Genomic DNA, 26,196 nt, shown 5'->3' with positions numbered 1-26,196 from the left:
GTTGGTATGTCGATGTGCAGATTTCAAGAGTTCGATCTGAGAGCAGAGAGAGTTTGAGAATATGCATGTGAAAATATTGATTATGATATTTGGAGTGGTTGGATTCAGTAATATGCGGTTCAAAGATCTAGACCTCTTCTCTCTCTCTTCTCTCTTCTGCACTATGGCTGTGTTGGCAAAAGAGTCGCCGCGAACATAGGCAACATATGCGATCTCACTCAGTCACTGCAGGAGAGAGAGAATATGTATGCATGCGTTGTAAGGTCACATGTCCATGTTTTACGGAGGGAGGGAGAGATCTCAGGGAGCACAGTGAGAGTGGGATTTTTGGTGCCCATTTGAAGGCATTTAAGAATTCTCTTCCTTTAAATCTTCATGTGGGTTTTTGTTTGTTTGCGTTTGCATGGTCCAACGCATTTGTATAGTCACCCCTTTCGCGTCTCGAAAAATTCTCCACTGTACTCAGTAGCCACCCCCACCGTTGCTCTCTCTCTCTCTCTCTCTCTCTCTCTCTCTCTCTCGATGGTGCTTGTGTGAGTTCACTTCATGCGAGGAGAAGAATAATGTCCTAAATTTAGTTTGTGAGAATATGTTATTCGCCATCCGGAAAGGGATAAGATCCATGCTGGACCAGCTTGTAGAACAAAAGGTTTCAGACCCATACTGACAAGAGATCAACAACCCAAAATAGCCCAGAAAGGAGACTGATAGCTCGAGGAAACAGGACAGAAGCTAAGGAACAACACCAGAATGAACAAGAAGAGCTGCGCTTGGACATCACAGAGGAAACAAGAAGCAACTAATGAGTGTCTTATCAGGCGGTCCTTTCTCTCAAGAAGCATAGCCATCTTGATTCTCGCAGAGTAAAGAACAGAATGCAAAACCGTGTCCACACAATGAGCAGAACCATTGTGGTAGATGGATCCGTTCCAATCTAATTTCAAAAGAAAGTTAATTGTCACATGTAGGAAAGTCTAACCATCCCGTGTTCCTTTGTGGAAGTGCATGTTGATTGGTTAATCTTGCCTGTTAAGTCTTAGTCCTAGGTAAAACTGAGGCAAGGCTGTAGCAATTGTCTCATTCGACCACCGTGATAAACTACAACAACCTCGTTTGCGATTCGTTCTGTCCAGGTGGAACAAGAGTAGGACCATTGTAGCTCACACGAGAAAGCAATGGGTCACTTCTAAAGAGAACTTTTTGTGAAAAGGAGCGCGAAAACTTCTTGTGAGAACACAGCATGAATGTGCTCAATGTAAGCCAGCATAAGATTTCAATTTGGGAAATGATGTGCTAAAGAGCAAGGCATTAGCCTCACCTCCATGGGCTGAAGAAGTCAACCGGGCCTCGGATTAGGAATCTCTCACAAAGACACCAAACATACATTGCCATTGACCGTTTGCTAAGTCGTCAGTTGCACATGATTTGCTCCAACCTAAATAGTTGGCTATACCATAGTAGAAACTGAGGTCAGAAAATCAGAGCACATTGCTTTTATGGATACACACCACCTCAAGTAGCTGGACTATTGGTTATTGACAGGTATCGATGACCGCACAGCATTTGCCCCTACGTTTCCCAGTAAGATACAAGAAAACTCATGGTACACTGCATGAAGAAGTGCCATATACCAATGACAGGACCTTTGCACAACTGTCTCCATATCAGAGTTATCAGGGGATCGGAATTCTTCTAACCAAGTTATATTGGAAGCCATCGTCCAACAAAACAACGAATGTTGTCTCCCCTTGTGGTTTAAAGAATGGTTGTCGGATGTGGTGTGGCCATCTCAGCATCTTTGACAAGCTTTGCAGGTCTTGCTGCAGAATAAACAACAATGGTGAGTTTTAGCGAAAGAGTCCTGTTCCGATGTTTAAAAAAATCATGACCAATTCCCTCAATGGGGAGATCATTAAGAACAAAAATGGACATGACAAATAAGTAAAGCAATGGCGTCAAGTATTTATTCTTTCAATTTTCTCTGCTTCCGAGAAAAGTATCACAGATTGCATCCATTTCAGAGCTATCCAATAACCTCCAGATAAGGATGGCGAGTTGCATTTATTTTAAAGCATTGTTGAGATTGTGACATTATGCTAGAATACCTCCTCAGGAATATGCTAACCATAGACATTAACATGTGCAACAAGTAATTGCAATTAACATGCCAAGCAGTAAGCACAATGTAAGACTCAAAAAGGGGATTATTTATCCCCCATGAAAAGCAGTCTTAACATGTTCAGCATCAAATTCTCAGTGAAAGCAGGACATGTTTGACGGTGAAGATGAAACTGTGAAATCTCTCTCTCTCTCTCTCAGCGTGTGCACACACAAGAAGCAATTCCAGCTTCACCCAGAGACATGAAGCCTAAGTAAAGAACTTGAGATTGCATAAAGGTACACTTCTCGATGGTGCCGGTATCACTGTCTATAGGTTGAGTCACGGCTGTAAGTGGAATACATAAAACTATCATCCCAAGGCTCACAAATTTGGTCACCCTTGTCACTGTTCAGTTGTTCTAACAGTGAGATGCCTCTTCGTGAAATTCTAAAGGAAAAACAAAGGCACAAACCTTGTACTCTTGTAGCATATATTGATTTCAGGAAAACAAAAACGAGGGAGAAAATCAACTCCTTCAGGCAGAGCATTTTAGCATGCTCCCCATTACTTGAAGGGATAAGACGTCTGGTTTGTCTTCTTAATAGATAGAAAGCCTAAAATACCATTAAAAACTCAAATCTTAAACAAGTAATCCCCTGCTGGCCAAAAAAGTAGTCCACTTTATTGGATTAGATTATGAGTCAGAGAACCCTCACACCGCTGCTTAGGTGCAGACTTTGATATAAAACGAAGTGTCACAACTCACTTTCATCTCCTCCACAGACGTCTGTTGACTTCCAGACCTTTCCAATGATCTCTCATGGAACTCTCTCCGTCCATACTCAATATACGCGTTCTACTGTCCATGCACTTCCCCCCTTTCATACATCAGGATGTAGTAACATAGGTTTAACATCTAGGAGCCCATTTCCTACCCAAAACGAGAAAAAAGTGATCCAGTTAGGAATAGAAAACTGCTCTAGGGTATTACTTATCACTGTTCAATGATTGTAACTAAATCTTCTCCTTTTCTTCGAAATTTCTATCGAACATGCATTCTGTGTTACTCAGTTTACTCCTCCAATCTCCTAAAGATGAATCATGCACCCATTTTCATGTATCAGATATCTGTAGTCAACAAATTACTTTTAAGTAAATCAATAAGAACAAAATGAAAAGACGAGGTCTAACTGCATGTCTGAATATAAGCATGTGTAAATTGACACACACTCAGCTCCTCTTGTGACCTCCGAAGACAATGATATCCAATAACAAACATGGAGAAAAAAAAGGTTCCAAACTTGCAAGCATACTTCTAGAAGAACTTTAAAACAAGAACAAACTTAAGCAGTTAAATTGAAGATTTACACAAACACAAACCTTCCAATGGAACAACATGTGCAACTCAATCAACCGAATCACGTGAGTTTACATGCATGGCCTCCTAGACAAGCTTGCTGAGCAGTCACTCCGGGATGATTGAGGATGGTGGCATGCAAAAGATTCCAATATGCACCGGACAAAAGCAGCTACAATATGGATATGGCTCTCAAACAGCAGAATGAGCCTGCAAATTCAAGTTATTCATCTCTTAAAGCAGGTATATTTTGTATTAAAACTAAAGAATAATAGTGAAATACGGGCATGTAAATGCAGATTCTCACACAGAACCTATCGTTTCATGTAAATGTAGATATTTGATCGGTGAAAATGACGGGCAACTAAAACTTCTTATGGATGTAAAACTGCTTCCAACCACATTGACACCCAATAAGCTTCAGCAAATAGGGAGAGGGGTGTCACCTAAAACACCAGCCACGATTGTTTGGATGTATGGAGCCCAAGGAAAATTTTTTAGCTCTAAGAGCACTCGACACCTAAAATTGACCATTTCTCTTGGAATGAGCGAGAACAGAGTATCATGGATATCCTCTGAGCAGTAAAATCCAATATTTGTTCACGTCACATGAAACTTGGTTTGTGCAAAGAAAGATTGTCGTCTCCACCTTATACGACTAGTTATGAGAGTTCATACGAGAACACGGACAGAATTGAGTCTAACAAATATATACAGGAAGTAAAGACAGGGACCCAAAAGATGACAGAAAAAAACTCACCATTGCCATCAAGAAATGTGTTAGATATCAAGTTCTAGAGAGACCCACTAATGCAAAATCTTGGCGGATATCTGATTACAGAATAATACATTCTGCCAAAGGCTCTACTAAAGGACCGGTGATGGAGCATTCCTGACAATCAGATGGATATGTCGTCGGTTTTGAAGTAAATTGCACCTTAAGCAACTTTCATCAGAATAAGCTAGAAAAGACAATACATCATCCGAGAAATGCCAAAGCTTCAACACAAGTGCGCTATCCTTGTAATGTCATCATGAGAAGTTACATAATAAAATGAAAGTCCAGCAGAGAATTGGACATGAATAAGATTTACTATTTAAAAGAGGCCATGATCTTGCAAATTTCACTTGGACAGAGTCGCATACGCAGGGTCCCTCCAGTAATCACACTCCCCGAAAACAACGTTCGACTTGCGTGCTAAGCATATAGCTAGCGTTCCTTCTGAGCCGGGATCAAACTCTTCTTTTGACTATGATTGGGCCCTGCAGTGGTAGAACCTGGTGAACCGGGCGTACTACTTCCCAACCTTCTGTTCTGTGGACCTGACACTCCTAGTCGACTGTCCCTAGAATCCCAAAAGACAAAGCTGCAGACACACATTATTGTATGCTCAAGACATTCGTGCTCAACTTCTTCCCCAGGGTAAAAACGGTGGACTTGACCAGCTTAGTATAGAGCAAGACTTGGCTGATCTATACTGCATGTAGTTGCCGGTTCTAGTCCAAGTTTCTACATGCAGGCAAGCATGTTAGAATGGATTCCCTTCAATTCATATTAGACACACTGCCATGCTCGTGAAGTAAGTTATAGTTCATTTCTGGGAAATAGCATTTTTCATAGTACAGTAATGCATATCAACATCTAATTTTGGTCGGTAAGGAAGTCTTTAGCTGAAAGAAAAGGGAGAAGCGTCTATCCATCAATTGGAGGAGTGCATAAGTTGCAGGAAAATATCTTTAGTTACGTGGCCCAGAGCTAACTTGTCACGCCCCGTTCCCCACGAAGCGCGAGCATCCCACCTGAAGTCGATTATAATGCGACGTCCCAGGAAACGTCGCTGACCCAACGCCCAACAGAGAACAAGCACAAGCGGAAGAAATAAACAAACCCTGACAATAATATTACGAAACAATGGATAGCACGACAACAATCAATCGCTGCTAAAAATATGTACACTTTATATTACTATAGAAAACCTTTTTACAATATTTGTTTATACAGCAACAGCAGTCAACACTCATAATAGCAGCCTCTAGGTCAAAAGGGTCAGTGGCTAGGGGTACTGGACGGGACTAAGACGGGCTTCAGTCAAAAAGGTGTAACCCGCTTTACTTAGGAGTATTGCCAACCTAGGGACCCCAGTCCGGGTCGGACCCTGAGGACTCCTCTATCGAGCTCTCCTGGGACTCGGACTCCTCGGAATCCATGTCCTCTGCTGCATCACTCTCGTCCTCCGAATCCGGTTCTAACTCAGGGTCTAAGTATAATCCCAGCTCGTCCTCGGCTCCTATTTCTTGATCGGATCCCAGTTCCTCAACCTCTCCATCCTGCTCTTGATCTACTTCCATGGCTACCGGCTCTTCTTCATTCTGATGGTCCAAGGGTTCCGGATCAGCATACAGCACTTCAGGTTCTTCAGCCTCCTCGACCATGGCAGCAGGTCCGTCCACGGTTTCGCCCTGGCTGCTCCAATCAGGCGTAGTTGGAGGATCGGAAATCTCACCACTTGCCATTTGTGGGATCATGACATTATTCACGTCTACCGGGACATCAAAGGTCCTGAGCGGGGGTCCGATTGCTCCGTCGGCTCCTCTATAGCACCAAGCCACATATTCTTGGGTGTGGTAGTGCGCCTCTCCCACATTTACAAATAAAACAGCATAATATCTCACATAGGCTGCTCCATCACTACAAGGGTGCACGCTTGACGATCGCTAAATATTGTGCGGTATCCCAAAAAGAGGTGATGCCCTCAGCATTCTACGGCTGGGGGTCTGAAAAGTTGGGTTATAATAACCATGAGACGAATCTCAGCGAGTATAACCCCTAAACCTAGGCTAGGCTAACATGCAATCTCCTGACAGGCAAAACAACATAATACATAGACAATGGTTTGGCCTTTGGCCCAAACAAAACATAAGGATTACCTTGCAGGTTAGGTAGTTCATTAAATTCCTCAAGGCACGTGCATAAATACGCTGATCACACGTGCGCCACACGCATGCTCATATTCGCAATATTCATCTCTCATGCCAGGTCGTGCATTTTATGCATGGAATGTCAATGTCATGCGATGCTCCCAATTCGGTTTACCCAGCACACTGTCTCAATTATTAATTACGACTCGAGTCCACACAATTCCCGGCCCGGTGCGTCTAGCCTGCTACAAAGTGCATGAGGCGCAACACCGATCTGGCCCAGTGTCTCTAGCCTGCTTCAAAGTGCATGAGGCGCAACACTGATCTCCCTACGAACCAGAGCCTGCTACAAAGTGCATGAGGATGGTCGTCTTCCGGATATACCAGGCATCGTCTTGCTTCAAAGTGCATGAGGACGGCATCGACCTTAAGGCCGTTAAGTGATCACACGACACCTTGCCAATTTTATCCGGGCCCCTCGTAAAACGCATCAGGGCATAATTAGGTGATCACATGCTCATGGCAGACACGCATTTCCGCACAATTTCATTACACGCCTCATTCTCGGCATTCATAATGCGTGACCATGAAAAATGCAACATGAGCATCAGCAAAGTACAGACACTCAATCAAGTTTATATCGCCACACAATGCCCAATTTCACAATTAGCATGCTCACTTGGCCAATTAATACCATACGGTCCAATTCCACTACACAATTCAAGCCATAAATTGGCCAATCACACTCTGTGCGATTCAGCCATGCGAGCACGCAACATGGCATTATTAAAATTTCCCAACAATTGGGTACCGAATCAACAAGCCAATCAGTCCGGGCATACCCGGCAGTCCAATCATAAAATCCCCAACTCATCCGTACTAGTACAATGATTATCTCTAATAATTCCTACTAATCTCCTCAAATATAATTCCACCTATCAGTCCTCAATTCAGTCCTAAATGTACACCGATAATACCTAAGCCAGTCCAGAAAAACGCATTATCAGTCCTAATCCGGGTTTAGGAAATATACTCACTTAATTTCTGAACTACGGCGACGGGGAACGGCGGCCGATCACTGATGAACAGTGAAACCGGCGGTAAAGTTCCCGGCGACGGTACTGTTCACGGTGGTACGGGACGGGTACTGTTCACGCGGTACGGGGGATGGGGGTACTGTTCACGCGGTACGGACGGTGTACGGACAAGTGCGGTCGGCGTCGTACGGCGTGGCTGGACGGCTGGGTGGCGACGGAACGGCAGCAGCTCGGCCGATCGGGCTCCGGCGCGGCGGGACTTGCTCCGGCGGTCCCTTAGCCGGAAAGAAAAGAGAGAGAAAGAGGGAAAAAGAGAAAGAAAAAGGGGTCGGGTGAGGCTGAGGCTGAGGCTGGGGACTGAGGTGGTCGACGGTGAGGCACGGTGGCCGGCGGCGGCGCTCCGGTGGCCGGCGGTGAGCTCCGGCGAGGCAAACCGAGAGAGAAAAAGAGAGAAAGAGAGGGAGAAAGCTGCTGGTGGGGGCTGTTCTGGCCGAATGGGGGAGATGAGGAGAGAGAAACAGACCTGATCTGGTCAAATATTGCAGCCTAGGGGCGCCACGTGTCGCAAATCCGACGGTTTTGACCAAAACGCCCCTAATCTAACGGTCCTAAATAATCCTATCCAAATAATTGAGGGGTAAAAGGGTAAATAAGGCCAATAATGCAGCTGATAATCCATATTTAATTACCCCAAAATTTTCCCCAAAATTCGGAACTGAAAACGGCCCAGGGGCAAAATGGTCATTTTTCCGGTCCCGGGGCGAAATTCCAATTTTCGCCCGTACCAACCCTCCATGTGCGTGGCCAACATAATATGGCGTCGGAATCACGAAAACAGCCCTTTAAGCCCTCGAAAATTGACTGCAAAGTTTCGGGAATAAAATAATATTATTTTTTCAATTTCTGTCGAAATTCCAATTTTTGGCCATAACGACTCATGGTATGCGTGACCACCCAAAAATGGCGTCGGCCTCGAAAAATAACCTCAGACGGCCTCAGAATCAACGTCAGGGTCCCAAGGGGCAAAATCGTAATTTTTCACCCCGGACCGAAATTCCAATTTTTAACCATACTAACTCAAAATATGCGTGGCCAGCATAATATGACATCAGATTCCCAAAAATAGTCTCTTAAGCCATCGAAAATCAACATCGAAATCCGGGCCCAATTTCGTGATCAAAACTCGCTCAATTTCCAATTTCATGGTCTCTCACTAACGGGCGGTTGTTTAGAGGTTACGTGTATCGACCTAGGGTTATCCAAGTCATAACGGTCCGATCATTGAGAGAATGAGAAATTATCACTTGTCCCAGAAGTCACGATCGTCCAGTTTAAGTTCAGGACTGGTTGGTCACGTGCACTCTCGGTCATGCAGAATCACCTGCCATCCGATTGTACATCGTTGGCTTTGGCCAAACCAAATCCGTCACCTTTCCTAAGATCGATCCACATTGGTTCATAATATTCTCTCATCATTTCATATGATCGGTGTCCGCTTCGCGATCGGGTCCTTAGTCCACGTACCGTTTCCTAATTAGCCATACCCTATTGGTTAGTATCCCGAGAGTGATCAGATCTGGGCGAGACTTACTAAAATGAAATGCGAAATAATGTCAATTTTATTGATCCCGAAATTACATCGAAATTCGGGTTTTTACATAACTCTTTCGAGAGCTTCATCTGGGACAGGTCCATCGGGCAAAGATGATGCCTAGCAGATTTTGTAAAGCCTCTGTACATAATAAGGCATGATGCCTACACCAGCAGCCACACCAAATAAAACGCACAAGTCACTGCGCTGATATCACCTTCTCGAAGATCCAATCCAGCTGTGTACTTTATCGGTAACTCTTATCTAATTCTGCAAACCAAAGAGCTGCTAACTGGCCCACATTGTAGCACTGCGATCCCGTCCAGTAATCCTGTTTAAGAGCAGCTACTGTGCATAAAAGAATTGAGTTGCACAGGCATTGAACTGGTTAACACAACAACTTATTCATCAGTTACTGTTACAGTGGCCATACTTTTCCAACTTGTATAAGAACAGACCACAAGAATACAAATTTCACAAGCGAAAGATTGGGACAAACTTCAAACTCAGAATATGTCATAGCAGACAGTTCATCCACAGAAAACCCAGATTACATATCTAAGTACTATTCAGAAAGCACACCAATTTCCGGGGGATAAGTCTAACTTAAATCCCCACCCGAACAAGGGCGATCGGTTCTGCTTGAAACCAGCACCTAAAAGAAAGATCCAAAATTTTGCTGTCCTAATTCCCTGTCCATCAGTTTGTTTATCAAAGATAGTTTAACAACGAGCTTATTAACCGAAGAGGACCTACAGAGCAGCTCAATGTGAATCCGGTTCTCTGTTTCATCATCACCTCGAGAAACAAAAATCATCAGCCTTGCAATAAAACTGCTGCTAAGAGTTGAAGCAGATGACTGAGTATGCGGTCTCTCGTGCCCATGCATCCAAATCAAGGCGATTACGGGAGCACGTCTACGCAGAAAATTGCACTTTAATCTAATTACACCCCTTGGTAACGAAAGGTTACTGTATGTAATTTGCTACTAATATAGCATTAGTTTGGATAATGACACGTGCGATCTACCAACTTTTTTTCAATGTTCAATATAGCCCATAAACTGTTTTTTTTTTTTGCGCTCGATCTAGCACTTGAACTTCCAAACATTCAATCAAAGTAATCGTTCTATTAAAAGTTCCAACGTCGTTAGCTGAGGTGGCCATAATATCTGTCAACTTAATGTGAGATTTGTCGTGTTGGAGTCCACCTAGCTTCCACGCCATGTCTCTCTCGTTATTGTGGTCCAAAAAGAAAGGGTGAATTTCGTAAAGGATTAAAATCACGAAAAACTCTAAATTTATATACCTGTAATAATTTTACTTCAAATTATTTTTTTGACTACAAAAAATTCCAAACCGGTATACTTATGATAAATTTATCCTAAATTAATTTTTTGACCACTAAAAACCCTAAACTGGTACATTTGTGATAAATTTACCCTCCGTTAGTTTCCGTTAAATTGAATTAATATTACAAAAAATCATAAACTGGTACATCTGTGACAAATGAAGAGTAAAACATAAAAATGGTACATCAGTTAATTGTCACGTGTCATTCAACAAAGTAATTTGACAGTAAAATTTAACGGAAATAAACTAAGGGTAAATTTGTCACAAGTGTACCAGTTTGGGATCTTTTGTGGTAAAAAAATTAGTTTTGGGTAAAATTGTCACAGCTACACCAGTTTGAGGTTTTTCGTGGTATTAACCATTCCCTAAACTCAAAACTTTAGGTCATGTCCAAAATCTGCCCAAAACCTTTTTTTATCTCAGAAAAAACCTTAAACTTTACATCCAGTCCCAAATCTGCCCCGAACTTTATTTTATGTAAAAAAAATCAGCAAATTTCAATTCATTTTAAAAAATATACCTCGTTAATCTAGTCCCAACTTGACGTTGCACTTCCACGTCATAATAAATCCACATTTGCAAAGTAATTGGGTGATAGGTACAATCGACGTCGCATTTCCACTTCGATAACAAATCAAACCAAATAAAAATTAAACCATTCTAGGATATGAAAGTTAGGGACGATAACAAATTCACTCCAAAAATTTTTTAATTTAAAAAAAACCTAATTTTTAGGTTCAGTCCAAATTTATTCCGAACTTTTTTTTCTCTAAAAAAAAGCCTCATTACTTTGTTGATGTGGATTTGTTATCGACGTGGAAGTGCCACGTCAAATTGGGACTAGATTACCGGGGTATATATTTTTAAAATAAATTGAATTTTGGTGATTTTTTTCACACAATTGGGTTATTTTTTGAGATAAAAAAAAGTTCATGGTAGATTTAAGATTTAACCTAAAGTTTTGGGTATTTTCTTAGACAAAAAATGATTCGGGATAAATTTGGGAGTTGATCTAAAATTTAAAATCTCTTAGGAAATTAGGCCCAAAAAAGAAAGGAGAAACAGGAAGGAAAAGATACATTTGCTAACTTGGGAGTCGACAATCCATGTTACTATTTTGGTCCAATAAACGCTAACGTGATAGATCACGTCAAATAAGTGCCGCATTTACAACGATTCTCGCGCTCGGAAATGATTCTCGCTCGAAATTATTCTTTTTTATTCTGCCCGGAATTGATTTTGAGCATTTTAAGGCGTTTGTTAACGGCCCAAAATTCCATCCTGGAATAGAAAAAGAAGTAAATGCGTTTAGTAACGCCACAAAATTTCTTTTTATTAATAATATTTTTAAATATTTTAATATTTTTTCTTTTTTTCTTTTCTTTTTTCTTTTCCTCCTTCTTGGCCATAGCCTGTCACTGCCATGACCGTAAAATATTTTTTTATTAATAATATTTTTATTAAAAGTATTTTTCTTTTTTTTTGCCATGGCACTGTCGCCGCATGACCGGTAAAATATTTTTTTTATTAATAATATTTTTATTAAAAATATTTATTTTTATTTTTTTTGGCCATGGCCTGGTTGCCGGCCATGGTCGGTAAAATAATTTTTTTATTAATAATATTTTTTATTAAAAATATACATTTTTATTTTTTTGGGCCATGGCCTGGTCGCGTAAAATATTTTTTTTATTAATAATAATTTTTATTAATAATATTTTTATTAAAAATATATATTTTTATTTTTTTGGCCATGGCCTGTAAAATATTTTTTTATTAATAATTTTTTTATTAAAATATTTTTATTAAAAATATACATTTTTATTTTTTTGGCCATGGCCTGTCATTCGGCCATGGCCGTAAAATATTTTTATTATTAATAATTTTTTTATTAAAAATATATATTTTTCTTTTTTGCCATGGCCGGTCACCGGCCATGGCGGTAAAATATTTTTTTATTAATAATATTTTTTATTAAAATATTTTTATTAAAAATATATTTTTTTTCTTTTTATGGCCATGGCCAGTCGCCGCCATGGCCGTAAAATATTTTTTATTAATAATATTTTTTATTAAAATATTTTATTCTCGTTAGATCCGACGAAGGCGGTCCTGGCCGGACATTAGAAGCTAAATTAAAAACCAAGAAAAGGAAGAAGAAAAAAAATTGATTCTCAAAATTGTTCCCGAATCAAGAAGCTACTTTTTTTATTCTTGATTCTCGCTCCAAAACTATTCTGGAAATAATTTTTGACAAAATTGTGCCTAGAATCAAAAAATTAAACAAACGCATTGCTCCCAAACCGATTAGAACAAAAGAAACAGAATCAAACACTGTTTGGCAAGTTGTCATGCGCAGCCTAAGTGCCAATGACGTGACCATATATCTAACAAAAAGATTATACGGAGCGAATTTCTAAAAGTTCAAAAATCAAATTGAACGGGAAAGGTCCAGAAATTCAAAACATCGAAGAAAAAACCAGGGATCATCTATATTGTCGCGCCGTTGCGTTTTGTGTTTTGAGTTTGACCCGTGTTTCTTAATTTGATTTTACTCGAGGCATAACCTGGCCGACCACATGGAAGAACCATCTTTCGTGTGGCAGCAGCTCTCTCTCTCTCCGATTTCCAACTTGAAATCATTGCACTGATCTAATTGCTCGGATTATTTGACTTTCTGGGGGCTTTTAATATGGAAAATAATCATGCCCCAAACTTTGTCTAGAGCTTGTTTTGGGGACGGTTCAAACTGGCTGTGAACACTTAATACAATATTCCCCACCCATAGCTGGCCACCACTGACGTTAGAGACCTGCGTGATTTTCTCATCTTCCTCTTTGGCTGCGATGAATAGTGTCCTTCGAGCGAAAACCCTCTCGTCAAAAGTTGCTAGCTATGGATAAATTTAAAAAAAAAAAAGATACTTGTCAATGCGGATGCTTACCATTCACTTACTAAGAGACGATGCTTAATCACATATACAAAGTCTCTCCAATTAGATTGAATCAATGTTACGGTATTAGTTTCGCCGAAAGCGGCATCCATGCTCATTCCCAATTCTTCTCTAGCGATCCCTTGCGATTTACCACCTGCGTTATCTTGAGAATCGATTTTTCGAAACATTCTTAACGTCTTTAACATTGGTATCTCGCACTTGAAATTCAGTCAAATAGTCAATTGCCTATTAGATCTTAACAAGTGCATTAGATTTTAACAGGTGTGTGAACCGCCAGTGCGTCGTGTCACCGTTATTCCATAATGGTTCATTATTTTATATAAACTACACAATCTATGGTCCCCCTATCATGGCCGAGAAATGTTCACTAAATTTGGCCTGCACGTCACCATCTTTTAAAGAAAACCTTAGTCCCATGAGTTGAAGTTTCAACACGGTATTAGCCAATAATCAAACCTTGCGCACGAAGCGGTCCCGTCGTTCCAGGGAGACGTCGTAGAACCGTGCTTAACTAAACCAACAACGACAAGTCCCCGGGAATCTCATGCACATGAAAATCACTAATTTAATCAGACACCCAAATCGACACACGACATACCAAGGGTAGTTAATGTCCGAATGACAAGGACACCGGCGACATGGACGGTGAACAACTTTTCAAGAATTCAAAAGAATTAACCAACGATCGCCCGCCGGCCTACGGCCATCGGAGGGGGGGTCAAAACTCGGGGACGGGCAGGTCCTCGTCGGCCAGCGACTCCATCACCCACTCGCCGTCCTCGTCGAGCACCATCCCCTTGTTCTTCTCCACCCACCACGACGGGGGCACCAAGCACTCGTCCTTCAGGAAGTCGCACGACTTGTTCACCAGGGCCAAGCTCCTCTTGACCTTGAGCTCGAACTCGCCGTCCTTGCCGTTCCAGCCCGCCACGATGTGCAGCATCGCCTGCAGGTTGTGCCAGTCGCTCGGGTTCTTCGAGTCCTTCAGGTGCGGCGACTTCCTCGTGTCGATCTCGAGCTCGACCCCGGTGTACACGTACCCCATCAGCTTGCTCGGGTAATGGGGGATGAGGTCTATGGTGTTCCTCACGTGCAGGAACTTGAGATTCGGGTAACTCTTGCACCGCTTGGCGAACGCCTTGTTCCCCACCTGGGGGCACCCGAAGACGAAGGCCGAGACGGGGATGTCCTGTACCCCGTTCTCGACGATGTCGAACGCGCTCAAGATGGACAGGCTTGCGCCGAGGCTGTGGCCGGTGAAGGTGATGCTCAGATTCTCGCCCTGGTACTTTTCTCGCAGCTGGTTGATCTTGGTCAAGAGCTGCGTCCTCGCGCTCAGCTTAGTGAAGGGCGACCTCGGGTCGTTCGTCGTGTAGATGGTGTACCACCCCAGCATGACTTTCGGGACTTCCTCGTCGTCACGGTCGTCGTCCTCGTCGCTGCTGCTGGTGTTGTTCTTGGCCTCCTCTTCTCCGAGTTCATGTCTGCCGTTGGTGTTCGTGCTGAGGAGTGACTCGATGGACTTGCGCTTCACGCCAAGGACGTCGATCCACTCGTAGTTCCGCGTCGTGCCCCGCCACACGATGTAGATTTCGCGGCGGCCCAGCTTTGCGCTGACCTCGTCGTTGGTTACAGCGATGTAGCCGATCCAGTTGGACTCGCGGTCCCACGCTTCCCGCGACTGTGAGTGGAACAAGAAGTTCTCCTTGGTGCTGATCCGTGCCGTTCCGTAGAGGAAGGCCACGACCTGCTCGTGCGGAACACAATACCTATACCATTACTGTGAAGTCCTCGACTAGAGACTCTGATTCATAATCAGACTGATCAACAATCCAAGATAATATCCGACGAATCGAAAGCCTAAGATTATGAAAGAGGTTCTCGAATTCGTGTAATCCAGAGAAAGAAATCAGCAAAATGTTCCTACACAGGTCCAGTTTAATTGGCGTTTCTAATCATGTGTCGTTAGCGAGTATCAAGAGCATGGATGAACATGAACTACTTGGTCAACTATTCCTCGTGCTAAAGCTAAAGAACATCCAGCATTTGAAATCCGTCACAACCAGTTATGAAACCAAACAAGAAGGTAATCAGGAAATCCGGGACGAAATTAACCTAACCTCGTAATCGGAACCGTTCTCCATCATGACCTTCTGGAAGAAGTTGGCCTTGCCGTAGCGGCTGCAGCCGCAGTACTTGGAGTTCTGGTCGTTGATGAAGGTGTCGTAGGTGGCCTGTATGAAGTCGCCGCACCGGAGGACGAGCCTCCGGAGCCCCAGGTCGAGCGGCTCCAGCAGCCCCTCCCAGTCCTTGCTCCCCATCAGCTCCGCCCACGTCGGCTCTCGCTCCCCCGCCTCCGCCATGGTGGTCATCCCGGCCTTCTGCTGCTGCTGCTGCTGCTGGTTGTGGTGGATGTGGTGGTGGTGGAGAAGGTTTTTAATGTGATCCATTGTAGTGATGAGGGGAGGAGAACAGGGAATACTGCCAAGGGAAAGTGATGGATATTGGATTGAAATTCTGTGGTGCTCTCTTTTCTAGCTATTGCGCGACCCCACCAGTGGCTAAATAGTAATTGGCCTCTCGGTCAACCGGAGGCATCCGATTGGTCAACGACCCATTGGAGTAGAGGACGGTTTCGCAGTATTCAGACCGGTGGGGAGTAATTAATTATATAAGATGAGCTCGGCATGTATGGAAAAACAAAGCGGAAACGAGTGCATAACATGATGAAACAGACATCTATGGTTATGTTACCGTGCTTAGGATGCTTCTGCTGCAGCCTCGGTCGTTCGATGCTGGACGGTGTTTGGGCTTCATCCGGAACGAGATGTTGACAGGTTGGGTTTCTTTTAGTGCAGGTAGGAAAAATGGCGACGACCCTTCTTGAACGCTTCACCTTCGTCCACTTTCCTCTGCGTTTTCTTTCCTCTTTTTGTGGCTGCTGAGCTGCATTTTCCTTGTGGGTTCGATGGCTGTCCCACGTGAATTGAGATCCCTCCCTCTTTCGTTTTCTTCTGGGGGGATTTAGTTTGTTTGATCTGCGCGTGTCCTCGTTTAATGCGTGTAATCCGTCCTCGTAACGTCTTATTTAATGATATCCGGAAAAGCAAGATCACGCGAGCGAACGCGACTCAAGAACGGTGCTCCCTCTTCTCTTTTGGATCAACTGGGTCTGGACTTCTGGCACGTCGGCAAAGCGGACGAGTAACCTCCGGGTGGTGTTCGACCGATGAACTCTCCGCGATATACACCCGAACATTCCGTAATAGACGAGAACGTGTCACGAACCCGAGTTCAATCTCTTATGCCTTTGGTGAGGGAGAGCAACTCTTGTCAATCTCTCCTTTTCAGAGCCTATTTCAGAAGGCTAATGGTGGTGATTTGGTCCATCTTTTTGGGGATACATTATTGTTTGCGGGTGGCTGTTTTTTCGCCGGGTGGTTGGGTGAAGAACGGTCAACCTTGTTTGGTATAAGATGTAATCATTCATTAAATTTGTGGGGGGCGTCAGTGCAGTCCATGGTAAATAATACAAATTTCGTCATGCCTGACTGCATGAAAATCTGTTGCAGGATTTGGCATTGGGTTGCGGTAGTTGAGGGAGGCGACAATCGATAAAGGCCCAAAAGAAAAAAAATTACTTCGAATCCGACCCGAATCATGAGTTCAAGCTCAACTTTATTGGTCGGTGATTTCTACAAGTCTAAACTCAAGTGACTTGAGTTTCGAAAATACTCTCCGGTCCGAAAAATAACACTATGCAATTCAATTTATCGAAGATAACCCAATTGGGGCGAATCCATATCTTTTGCCGCTAACTCCATAGTTTCTTGCTTCTTTTTGGATTTCTCTTAGCGTTGCTATGTTATTGCTCCATCAATTCAGCGACCCATATATAGACCCATCAAACAGGTGAGTCGGGTCGGGTCGATAATGGATCGATCCAAATAAATCCATTTAACTCTTTTTTACCTCATTTCCATGCAATGCAAAATCTAATTACACAAACCCGACCAATATTAATAAAAACACTTATATATTTAACCAAATTTATAAAAACTTATACTCAAACTTAGATGAGAGTGCAGAGTGAGCAAACGCGAGATCGAGTAAGAGCGAGAGAGAATGAAAAAAAAGTCATAGAGATGGGTTGGGTCTAAATAAATTGTAAATTCATTTAATATCCATATTATGTTGGTCTCTATCATTCTAAACCTATTTATGATCCAATTACTGAATATAACTAATCCATATAACAATTCAGCCCATCATATATAGTTTAAGAAACAAGCTATAACCTATTTTGACAAATCTATCCATACGTCAGTCAGAATTCTATTTTTCCATGCTTAAAATACATAATTTATTTTTTGCACCTGTAAATCTCAGTAATTGTGGGTATGACTTTTTTTTAGGTATCATCATATTTGTGACATTACATACTCTAATATAAACTTTGTAAATTGGCAATTTATGGATTATAGTACCAACTTGTGTTTGGATAATTTACTAACCTTTCGATTACAAACTCTTATATGAAATTATCAATGGCATTGTGAAGAAAGTTAAAAAATATAAGTTGGTAAAACATAAGAAAAAATATATTTTTTATCCGAGATAAGAGAATTTAGGAACTTATGTACAAAAACCAAATAAACTTTGGAAACCAACTCAAATAAGAGTTGTAATGCAAAACTAGTTGGTAACTTGATTGAAAAAAAAAAGCTGGTGATCACTCTAGTGAAGATTGTTAAATTCTCCAAATGGTTGGTAAGTTCAAAAAGTTGGTAAGCAAGATAATTAAAAGTGGGAAATTGATAGAGTAGTAAAAAAGTTCATGAAAAAAAGATAAATGATTGTAAACAAGTCAAATGAAAGTCAGTAATCAAAGTTAGTCGGTGGTTTAATTGGGAAAAGTTATAAGTCACACAAATAGTTATTGATAATTTCATATGATAGTCAATTTATTTAAAGATAAATAAAACAATAAGCGAAGCTTTGTTTGTCAGACGTAAGAGAAGTTGATATTTAAAATAGCTGAACAAACATTATTAACTAACTCAAATCTGATTTCGTAATTTAATTAATAAAAAAAGTTGATTTTGTCACTCTAACTAAGGTTGGTAATTTTTAAAAGGAATAGGTAAATTTAAGAAGTTGACAGATAATCAAATAAAAGTGGTAACAACTAAAGAAAAACAAACAAAAGTTGGTAATGAGTAGTTTAAATGAGAATTGGTAACCAAAAAAATTAGTTGGCAACTTATCAAGGAAAAATGACAAGTCGCTTGAATATAAGTTTGTTTTCGTATAACAGTTGATACATTTAGGGCATCGGTAAGAAATGCGAATAAAAGTTTGTACATGATAGATAAGTTATTCTTTGTTAGAAATAAGGGGAGTTAGTGATTAAAAACCATATAAATGTTGGTGACTAACTCAAATGAGAGTTAGCAACGCAAATTTTGTTGATAATTAGGTTGATAAGTAACTCCAATAAGAGTTGGTATCACAAAACTAGTTGATAAATTAATCAACTTACTCAAATAAGAGTTAGTAACGCAAATTTTGTTGATAACTAGGTTGATAAGTAACTCAAATAAGAGTTGGTATCGCAAAACTAGCTAAAAAATTAATCGGAAAGAAATTGGTAAGGTCACTCAAATAAAAATTGGTATATTCATATAAAAGTTGGTAAATTTAAGTTATTGTAAGAAGGACAAATAAAAGTTAGTAAAAAGATAAGAAAAGTCGACAACTTATAAACTGTGAAAATGAGTTAGTAATCTCATAAGAATGTTGGCTACTGTATCATTTTACCCCACACTTTTTATAACAAAATTTTGAGATCAAACTTTCAAGCGGCATTTTATATGTCCAACTTACAAACTCTTTTTATTTGGTATGCAAAAACTATTGACATTAGGCTCCGTTCGTTTGGCGGAAAATATTCTCCTTTTGGAAAATATTTTCCTGGAAGTCATTTTCCTGGAAAATGTTTTCCCGAACATAATTTTCCGGTGTTCGGCGACTAATATGAAAAAGTTTCGGAAAATATTTTTCGCCGCAGCGATCGGCGGCACGACCGGTGGCGGCGACCGGCGGCCGCGACCGCGGCGGCCGGCGGCCGGCGGCAAGCGGCGGCGGGCGACCGACGGCCAACGTCCGGCGGCCGGGCGGCCGACGACCTTAGTGAAGAAGAAGAAGAAGAAGCTCCAGAAAATGATTTCCGCTTTGAAGAAGCGAAATCATTTTCCACGACTTAGGCTATTTTGTGAAGGGAAGGAAAATATTTTCCCACGGAAAACGTTTTCCGCCCTCCGAACACCGGAAAACCCGGAAAATATTTTCCGGAAGAATATTTTCCGTCAAACGAACGGAGCCTTAATATCGAAAAGAAAAGGAGAATAAATACCAACCGCTCAATTATAAATCACCTTAAATATATTCGGGCGGATGTGATTTTATTTCTTTGTATCCTTCTTCACGCCTTCCTCTCTAGAATTTGAAAAACGAAAATACTAATTATGTTTCCAAAATTATAAAGAAGATAATAATGCAACGAGAAAGATTTCAAATGTGTAGGATTTTGTTGGAATTAAATTCATGCTTGAGTTTTCACAAAATATACAAAATCTAATTAAAAGAAGGAAAATATTATAAAAAAAATGGGTTAATTCAAAAAAAAAACACCAACTTTAGGTCGAGAGACAATTCTGGCCCGAACTTTTTTTTGTTCCATAAAAAAGCACCAACTTTAGGTCGAGGGACAATTATGGCCCGAACTTTTTTTTGTCCCATAAAAAAGCACCAACTTTAGGTCAAGGGACAATTCTAGCCTAAACTTTTTTTTATCTCGTAAAAAAGCACCAACTTTCATTTAAATCCCAAATTTGGCCCCCCATTGATTTTCTGTTTGAAGTTACCCTTATTTAAGAAAAAAAGTTATGGTGGTGAGCCTAGCGAATCTCTTCCATGGCGTCTGTCGACAGGCGATGGTCTATAGCTTCAGATTACGACAAAATGATGAAGTTTGGCCAAAAAGATTCAATCTGGAGATATTTTTTACTTGCCGGTGAAATGAAGGAATTTTGTTGATAATTAAGTTGATAAGTAACTCAAATAAGAGTTGGTATCACAAAACTAGTTGATAAATTAATCAACTTACTCAAATAAGAGTTAGTAACGCGAATTTTGTTGATAACTAGTTTGATAAGTAACTCAAATAAGAGTTGGTATCGCAAAACTAGCTAAAAAATTAATCGGAAAGAAATTGGTAAGGTCACTCAAATAAAAATTGGTATATTCATATAAAAGTTGGTAAATTTAAGTTATTGTAAGAAGGACAAATAAAAGTTGGTAAAAAGATAAGAAAAGTCGACAACTTATAAACTGTGAAAATGAGTTAGTAATCTCATAAGAATGTTGGCTACTGTATCATTTTACCACACATTTTTTATAACAAAATTTTGAGATCAAACTTTCAAGCGGCATTTTATATGTCCAACTTACAAACTCTTTTTATTTGGTATGCAAAAACTATTGACATTAACATCGAAAAGAAAAGGAGAATAAATACTAACCGCTCAATTATAAATCACCTTAAATATATTCGGGCGGATGTGATTTTATTTCTTCGTATCCTTCTTCACGCCTTCTTCTCTAGAATTTGAAAAACGAAAATACTAATTATGTTTCCAAAATTATAAAAAAAGATAATAATGCAACGAGAAAGATTTCAAATGTGTGGGATTTTGTTGGAATTAAATTCATGCTTGAGTTTTCACAAAATATGCAAAATCTAATTAAAAGAAGGAAAATAAAATAAATAAAAAATTAGGAAATTCGTCGTTTTTTCACGAAGCAAACCGACCTTTATCCGGTGGCCTGCCCTCCCTCCGCCTTCGAGCCGAAGGTCCGAAGAAAGCATTTGCAATTTTCTCTGCAGATTCAAGCTCGCATCCCCGGCGTGGCGTCCCCCGTTCTTCCCTGATCGCAGCCCTTCGCATCGAACGCATCGGGTCGTGATCGGCGAAGCCTCGATCGGAATCGGGCCCCTCGCCAGGCCCCCTCGTTTCGGTAGGAAATCCGGTCACCGATTTCCCGGGACGATGGAGGAGGAGGAGGAAGGCAGGGTGAGGCGGCTGATCGAGAAGGCGACCGACACGACCGCCTCGGAGGTCGACCCTCGCCTCCTCAAGGCCATCAAGTCCGTCGTCCGGTGCTCCGATCCGGAGCTCCGCATCGCCGCGCAAACCCTCATGTCCCTCATGAAGCGGAACCACGCTCAGGTTCGCGAGACGTCGCCCGGTTGGCTTAGGTTTTTCGATTTTCGATGTTCTATATTAGTTGCTGTGCGTGCTGCGTGTTTGTGACGCTGTGCGGGATGGTGTGATAGGATAAGGCGACGGAAATGGGGTTTTTTTAGGCGTATTGCTTGCCCTGTTGGGGAATTGAATCGGTTGTTTCCTTTCGGCCGGAAGCAAATTGGCTGTTTCCTGGTTTAGTGGAAGTCTTTGAGATATTGGTTCGAGTTCGTTATTGCCTAGAGAGTTTCAATATGGCAATAAGGAAGGTTGAATTCCGGGTTAGTATGAGATTTCCGGTCTTAATCATCAAAAAGAGTTGGATTTTTTGTGAAGATGTGGGGTTTAAGTACACATTGTGGGATCGGTTTGAAATTATATGCGACGCGACGAGCTTTTGAATGCGTAATGCTTCTTTGATGGCGTAGACTCAACATGTTGGTTTATTGGGGGTCTTTTTTTTTTCTTATTTTTGGTCTTAGATATGAGTCTTCTGTAGATTGTGTTCTCACGTTTGGTGTTTCTCAGGTGCGGTACATATCGCTGCTTATAATTGATGAACTCTTTATGCGATCAAAGCTGTTCAGAACCCTTATCGTCGAGAACTTGGATCAGTTGTTAAGCTTCAGCATGGGCTTCCGGAAGAATATGCCGCTACCAGCACCTCAAGCTGTTGCATCTCGTTTGCATTCCAAGGCCATTGAGTTTTTGGAGAAGTGGAATGCTTCTTTTGGTGTTCATTACAGACAGCTTAGATTAGGATTTGATTACTGCAAAAACAATCTTAGATTGCAGTTCCCTGATACACAGGGAAATGCAGCTAGGATTCAACAGGAGAGAAGGGAAAGGGAGATTAGAACTCAAGAAATTTTACGCAAAAAATTCGAAACTCTCAAGGAAAGTTTTCCCTTGATAAGGGAAGAAATACAATCCACGGTGAATGAGATCGAGGAATGTCTGGATATAGTTAGTAGTAAGGAGGAGCCAGTGCCACTTGTCCCCCTTGATGATGAAGATTGTGATGAGTTTCGATCTCGTGAAATCCTGCAGCTACGTCTTGCATCATTGAAAGAAGCAGAAAAGGTTCATGAGGATGTGGATAACAAAGTTTTGTTTGATGCATTGAGGGAGCTGTACAGACTTCTAGTGACAAGGCATTTAATTTCTGTACAAGAATGGATCACTGTTGTTGTTAGAGTAGATGTGACAGATAACAGGCTGAGAGATTCGACTTTGAAGGAGTTAATCGACGTTCAAAATAGGATTCAGTTAGTGAAGAGGAAATGTGAACAACTAGTTTCTGCCTTACCAAGTACTGCAAAGCATGACCTAGAAGAGGAAGAAGATATCTGGGAAGAGGGAAAGATTCAACCGAGTGATAATGGGTCTTCAACAACACTGAGAAACCTGTATGAAAATCCCTCTGTTCCATCAACAAGTGGGTTGAAAAGCATGACTTCTGAATGCAGTATTGGAGAATCCGGTGGCAATAAGGACTCCAATGAAACAGACTCTGGAAAAAATACTTCGAGGACTAAGCTCTTGTTACAAGCTCCAGTGATGAGATGGGGCTCTTACTTGGATACTTGGGGTTCGAACAGTGGTGTTCTGGCTAATCAGAGGGGATTGGATCTGGAAAGTCATTGGGGTCGGGTAGACTATGATGCTGTTATTCCAGCAGAAAAAATTGCAGAGCTGAATGTTCAGGCAACTCTATACAAAGAAGAGCAAGTAAATATTAAACCATGCCATGCTCCTTTAAGCAGAGGGGGCCTCTGTCAGAGAAGAGATTTAAAAGTTTGCCCCTTCCATGGACCCATTATTCCTCGTGATAGTGCTGGTCATCCACTTGACCCGGATGTCTCTGCAGATGGTAGAACTTGTGGTCCAGAGACTGATGTAGTGAAGCAGTTGGCAAAACAAGCTGTGAAGAATGTCAGGACTCAAGATAGAGAAGAAATAGAGAAGAGAATAAATGACAAGCAATCATTGAAACGTGCCAAGCTAGCTAAAATTCGCGAACACAATGAAGCAGTTCTTCGTGAAGCTGCATTGGCTTCCACTTCAAGATCCGCAGCTATTGCAGAAGACATTGACAGTATTGGTGCTGATAAACCATCATCCAGAAATAAGAAAGAAACACTCGCAGCCATGCTGCGCAAAAAAGTGACGACGAAAGATAGATTGTCTCAGAGACTTCTGAATGCCCGTGCAACAGATGCAGCAGTCAGGCAACTGAGGTCGGATGAAGATTCATGTTACAGAGAGGCTTTCCCAAACCAGTGGTAGATGAATGTTTTTTCCTTAATTTAACGAAAGAAGTGTGTGGCTACAGTAGTGGCTTTCAGTGTATAGATGAAGACCGTAAACTTTGCATGTCTATAGTACAGCTTGTAGGCATGTCGGAGATGATTGCTTCTCATTTTTCTTTCAGTTTAGCTGAGAACTAGGAATTAGACTTAAGGAACAATTCTTTGCTCAACTTTTGTATTCTTGACACTTATGAAATATCAATAAGAAAATAGATTGTACGTTTCCCTTAACATGGTCTTTCTTTATCGAGGAACACATGCATCTATTGAATCGTTGACATGTACAGTTGGGAATACTGTTAGTGGACTCTTGCATTCACATGTTAATAACCATGCGTCTCATATGTAGCAGTGCACAGGTTTTCACTATGCATTCTGAAATATTCTTGTTTTCATTGTACTGGGCCAAACTCACAATTTCGTTGTGCAAACTATGGTTATGTCACACCATTGCAGTGTTTGTCTTGGGATGGTTTCTTTGCTAACTAGACCAGGAAAATGGTACCTCAATCATGCATATCATCGATGGAAGAGGAATGTAAGATATTTTTCATAGCAGAGTCTGTTTGATATCTCCTTCGCAAACATACAGAAATTGTTAAGCTCTCAGTAGATAACGATGGTCATTTCTGCATCCATCACCATCAAAGAAACCATCCTCTGCTCTCTTGGTCTGCAAAATAGAAGTAACTTATGGATGCAGCAGTACCGCATGATAGCTCTGCGATGCAGCCAGATTTAATCGTAACTCCCACATGGGGAAAAAGGGAAAAGAATCTTAATCTCGTAGATTTTGATACCTCTGCTATCACTACTGGACCTAAAGATTTCATTTATCTTTCTAGATTGTTTGTTACTTTAAGAAATGGACGATTTGATGATTTGAACCCTGATCAATGAAATAGTTGACATGTGCTGGAACTTGGAGGTAAGATGTAGGATTCCTCAACGCAGGCAAACCATGGAGATGGTTGAAACACTTCATGTGCGCTACAGGTGAAGGATAGGACAGGACAGGAAGGCTTACTGAATTTCATGTTCTCAAGGATACGATAGAACAGGAGAGGATGTGCTTGACGAGGGACTGTTCTTCCAGTAGAAGAAGCTTAGCCATTCTGTTACCTGGCAATTTCTTCGCCAACAGACACTGAAAGCAGGAACGCAACCAAAAAAAAAAAAAAGGCCGGATGAATCAGATATCCACTCCGCACCTTTTTTGCCTCATTGCGGATGAGATATCATCGGCATAAGAGAAGTAACGTGTGTCGCTCCATGCCCAGAGGTGCAGAGAACCTGTGGCTTTGACATTAACTATTTGGTCACTAGTCCTAAGATAGGATGCTGATCCGTTCTCTCCTTTTTATCTGGTCCATTTCAATTATGCCCTCCCAAATTTGACTGGAACGAATCTGTAAGACCAATTCTCGAGTTGTGTATGTATCCTCTGCAGTTAGTTTTGATGGGGTGATTTTTGGGGCCTCTTTTGTCTTCGCCGGAGCTGTCGATCCTTAATCCTTATACTTTGAGGAGCTATTTCGCTTTCTCGCTTCTCGTAATTGAACTGGGAATCTTTGTTTCCTGTTGAGCAAAGTGCATCAAAGAATGATTTTGTCCAGTTTGTGGATATTGCATTAATACATAAAGGATCTTCTTTAACCCACTTTGTTGTTGGGCCAAAAATCACCTTTAACCTACTTAATTCTTATTATATATCTCCTGGAGCCCTCAGCACACTTACTTTGATCTGGTTGCCATGCTTCTCTTGAAAAAATGCTGATGCTCATCCTTTTCAATCAGAAGAATTCTCCCTTTCCCTTCCTTTTTTTTTGGGTTTGAAGAATAAAGTGGGTACGGACCAGAAATGGCCGAACTAGGACTGTGCACAAGAGAACACAACACAGTAATTCCATATAGAAAGGGCTTGGATTTGGACCCCACTGAATCACTGATAGACTTTGCAAGCTCTGTTCATCCAACTCCAGAGCTTCAGTTACATCTCTGCATGGCGAGACTGAGCTTCTTTTTTTCTTTTTTCCTCTTTTTAAGTCAGGTATGAAGGGCCAATTTTGCTTTTGGTCCACTAGAATTCTGTACTCTGAGCTTCCATTTTCCTTCCAGGGGGATAAGACTGATCACTGGCACAGGCAGCCCCGGGCAATGAGGACCGGAAGCTCTCATTGTCCACCTATTCTACTAAATTTCCCTGTATGGTCCATTCAGATTCCCTAGCTCAACCGGTCGATTTCTTTAAAGAGAAAAACCGCG

At 41.4% G+C, this 26,196-nt stretch overlaps 2 protein-coding genes across 3 annotated transcripts; one reads left to right on the top strand and one right to left on the bottom strand.

Moving 5' to 3' along the window:
- Nucleotides 1–13,858: 13,858 nt before the first annotated feature.
- On the bottom strand, nucleotides 13,859–16,288 carry LOC115682768 (phospholipase A1-IIdelta). The gene is made up of 2 exons (XM_030607099.2): nucleotides 15,434–16,288; nucleotides 13,859–15,060 (listed from the first exon to the last, which is right to left on the bottom strand). The coding sequence occupies exons 1-2, from the start codon at nucleotides 15,761–15,763 to the stop codon at nucleotides 14,032–14,034; spliced, it is 1,359 nt and encodes a 452-aa protein (XP_030462959.2). The 5' UTR covers nucleotides 15,764–16,288; the 3' UTR covers nucleotides 13,859–14,031.
- Nucleotides 16,289–21,198: 4,910 nt separating this feature from the next.
- Nucleotides 21,199–24,162, top strand: LOC115682767 (UV-stimulated scaffold protein A homolog). 2 transcript variants are annotated; one of them, XM_030607098.2, is made up of 2 exons: nucleotides 21,199–21,604; nucleotides 22,148–24,162. In XM_030607098.2, the coding sequence occupies exons 1-2, from the start codon at nucleotides 21,425–21,427 to the stop codon at nucleotides 23,906–23,908; spliced, it is 1,941 nt and encodes a 646-aa protein (XP_030462958.2). In that variant the 5' UTR covers nucleotides 21,199–21,424; the 3' UTR covers nucleotides 23,909–24,162. The 2 variants fall into 2 exon arrangements, with proteins under 2 accessions (XP_030462958.2, XP_056177603.1); XM_056321628.1 differs by having other exon boundaries at nucleotides 21,511–21,623.
- Nucleotides 24,163–26,196: the final 2,034 nt, after the last annotated feature.

The sequence above is a fragment of the Syzygium oleosum genome, unplaced genomic scaffold (assembly GCF_021117445.2).
Source record: "Syzygium oleosum isolate NSW1041296 unplaced genomic scaffold, Sole_v2.1 Sole_v2.23, whole genome shotgun sequence".
Classification (NCBI taxonomy): Eukaryota; Viridiplantae; Streptophyta; class Magnoliopsida; order Myrtales; family Myrtaceae; genus Syzygium; species Syzygium oleosum.
This window is presented reverse-complemented; position numbering and strand designations above follow the sequence as displayed.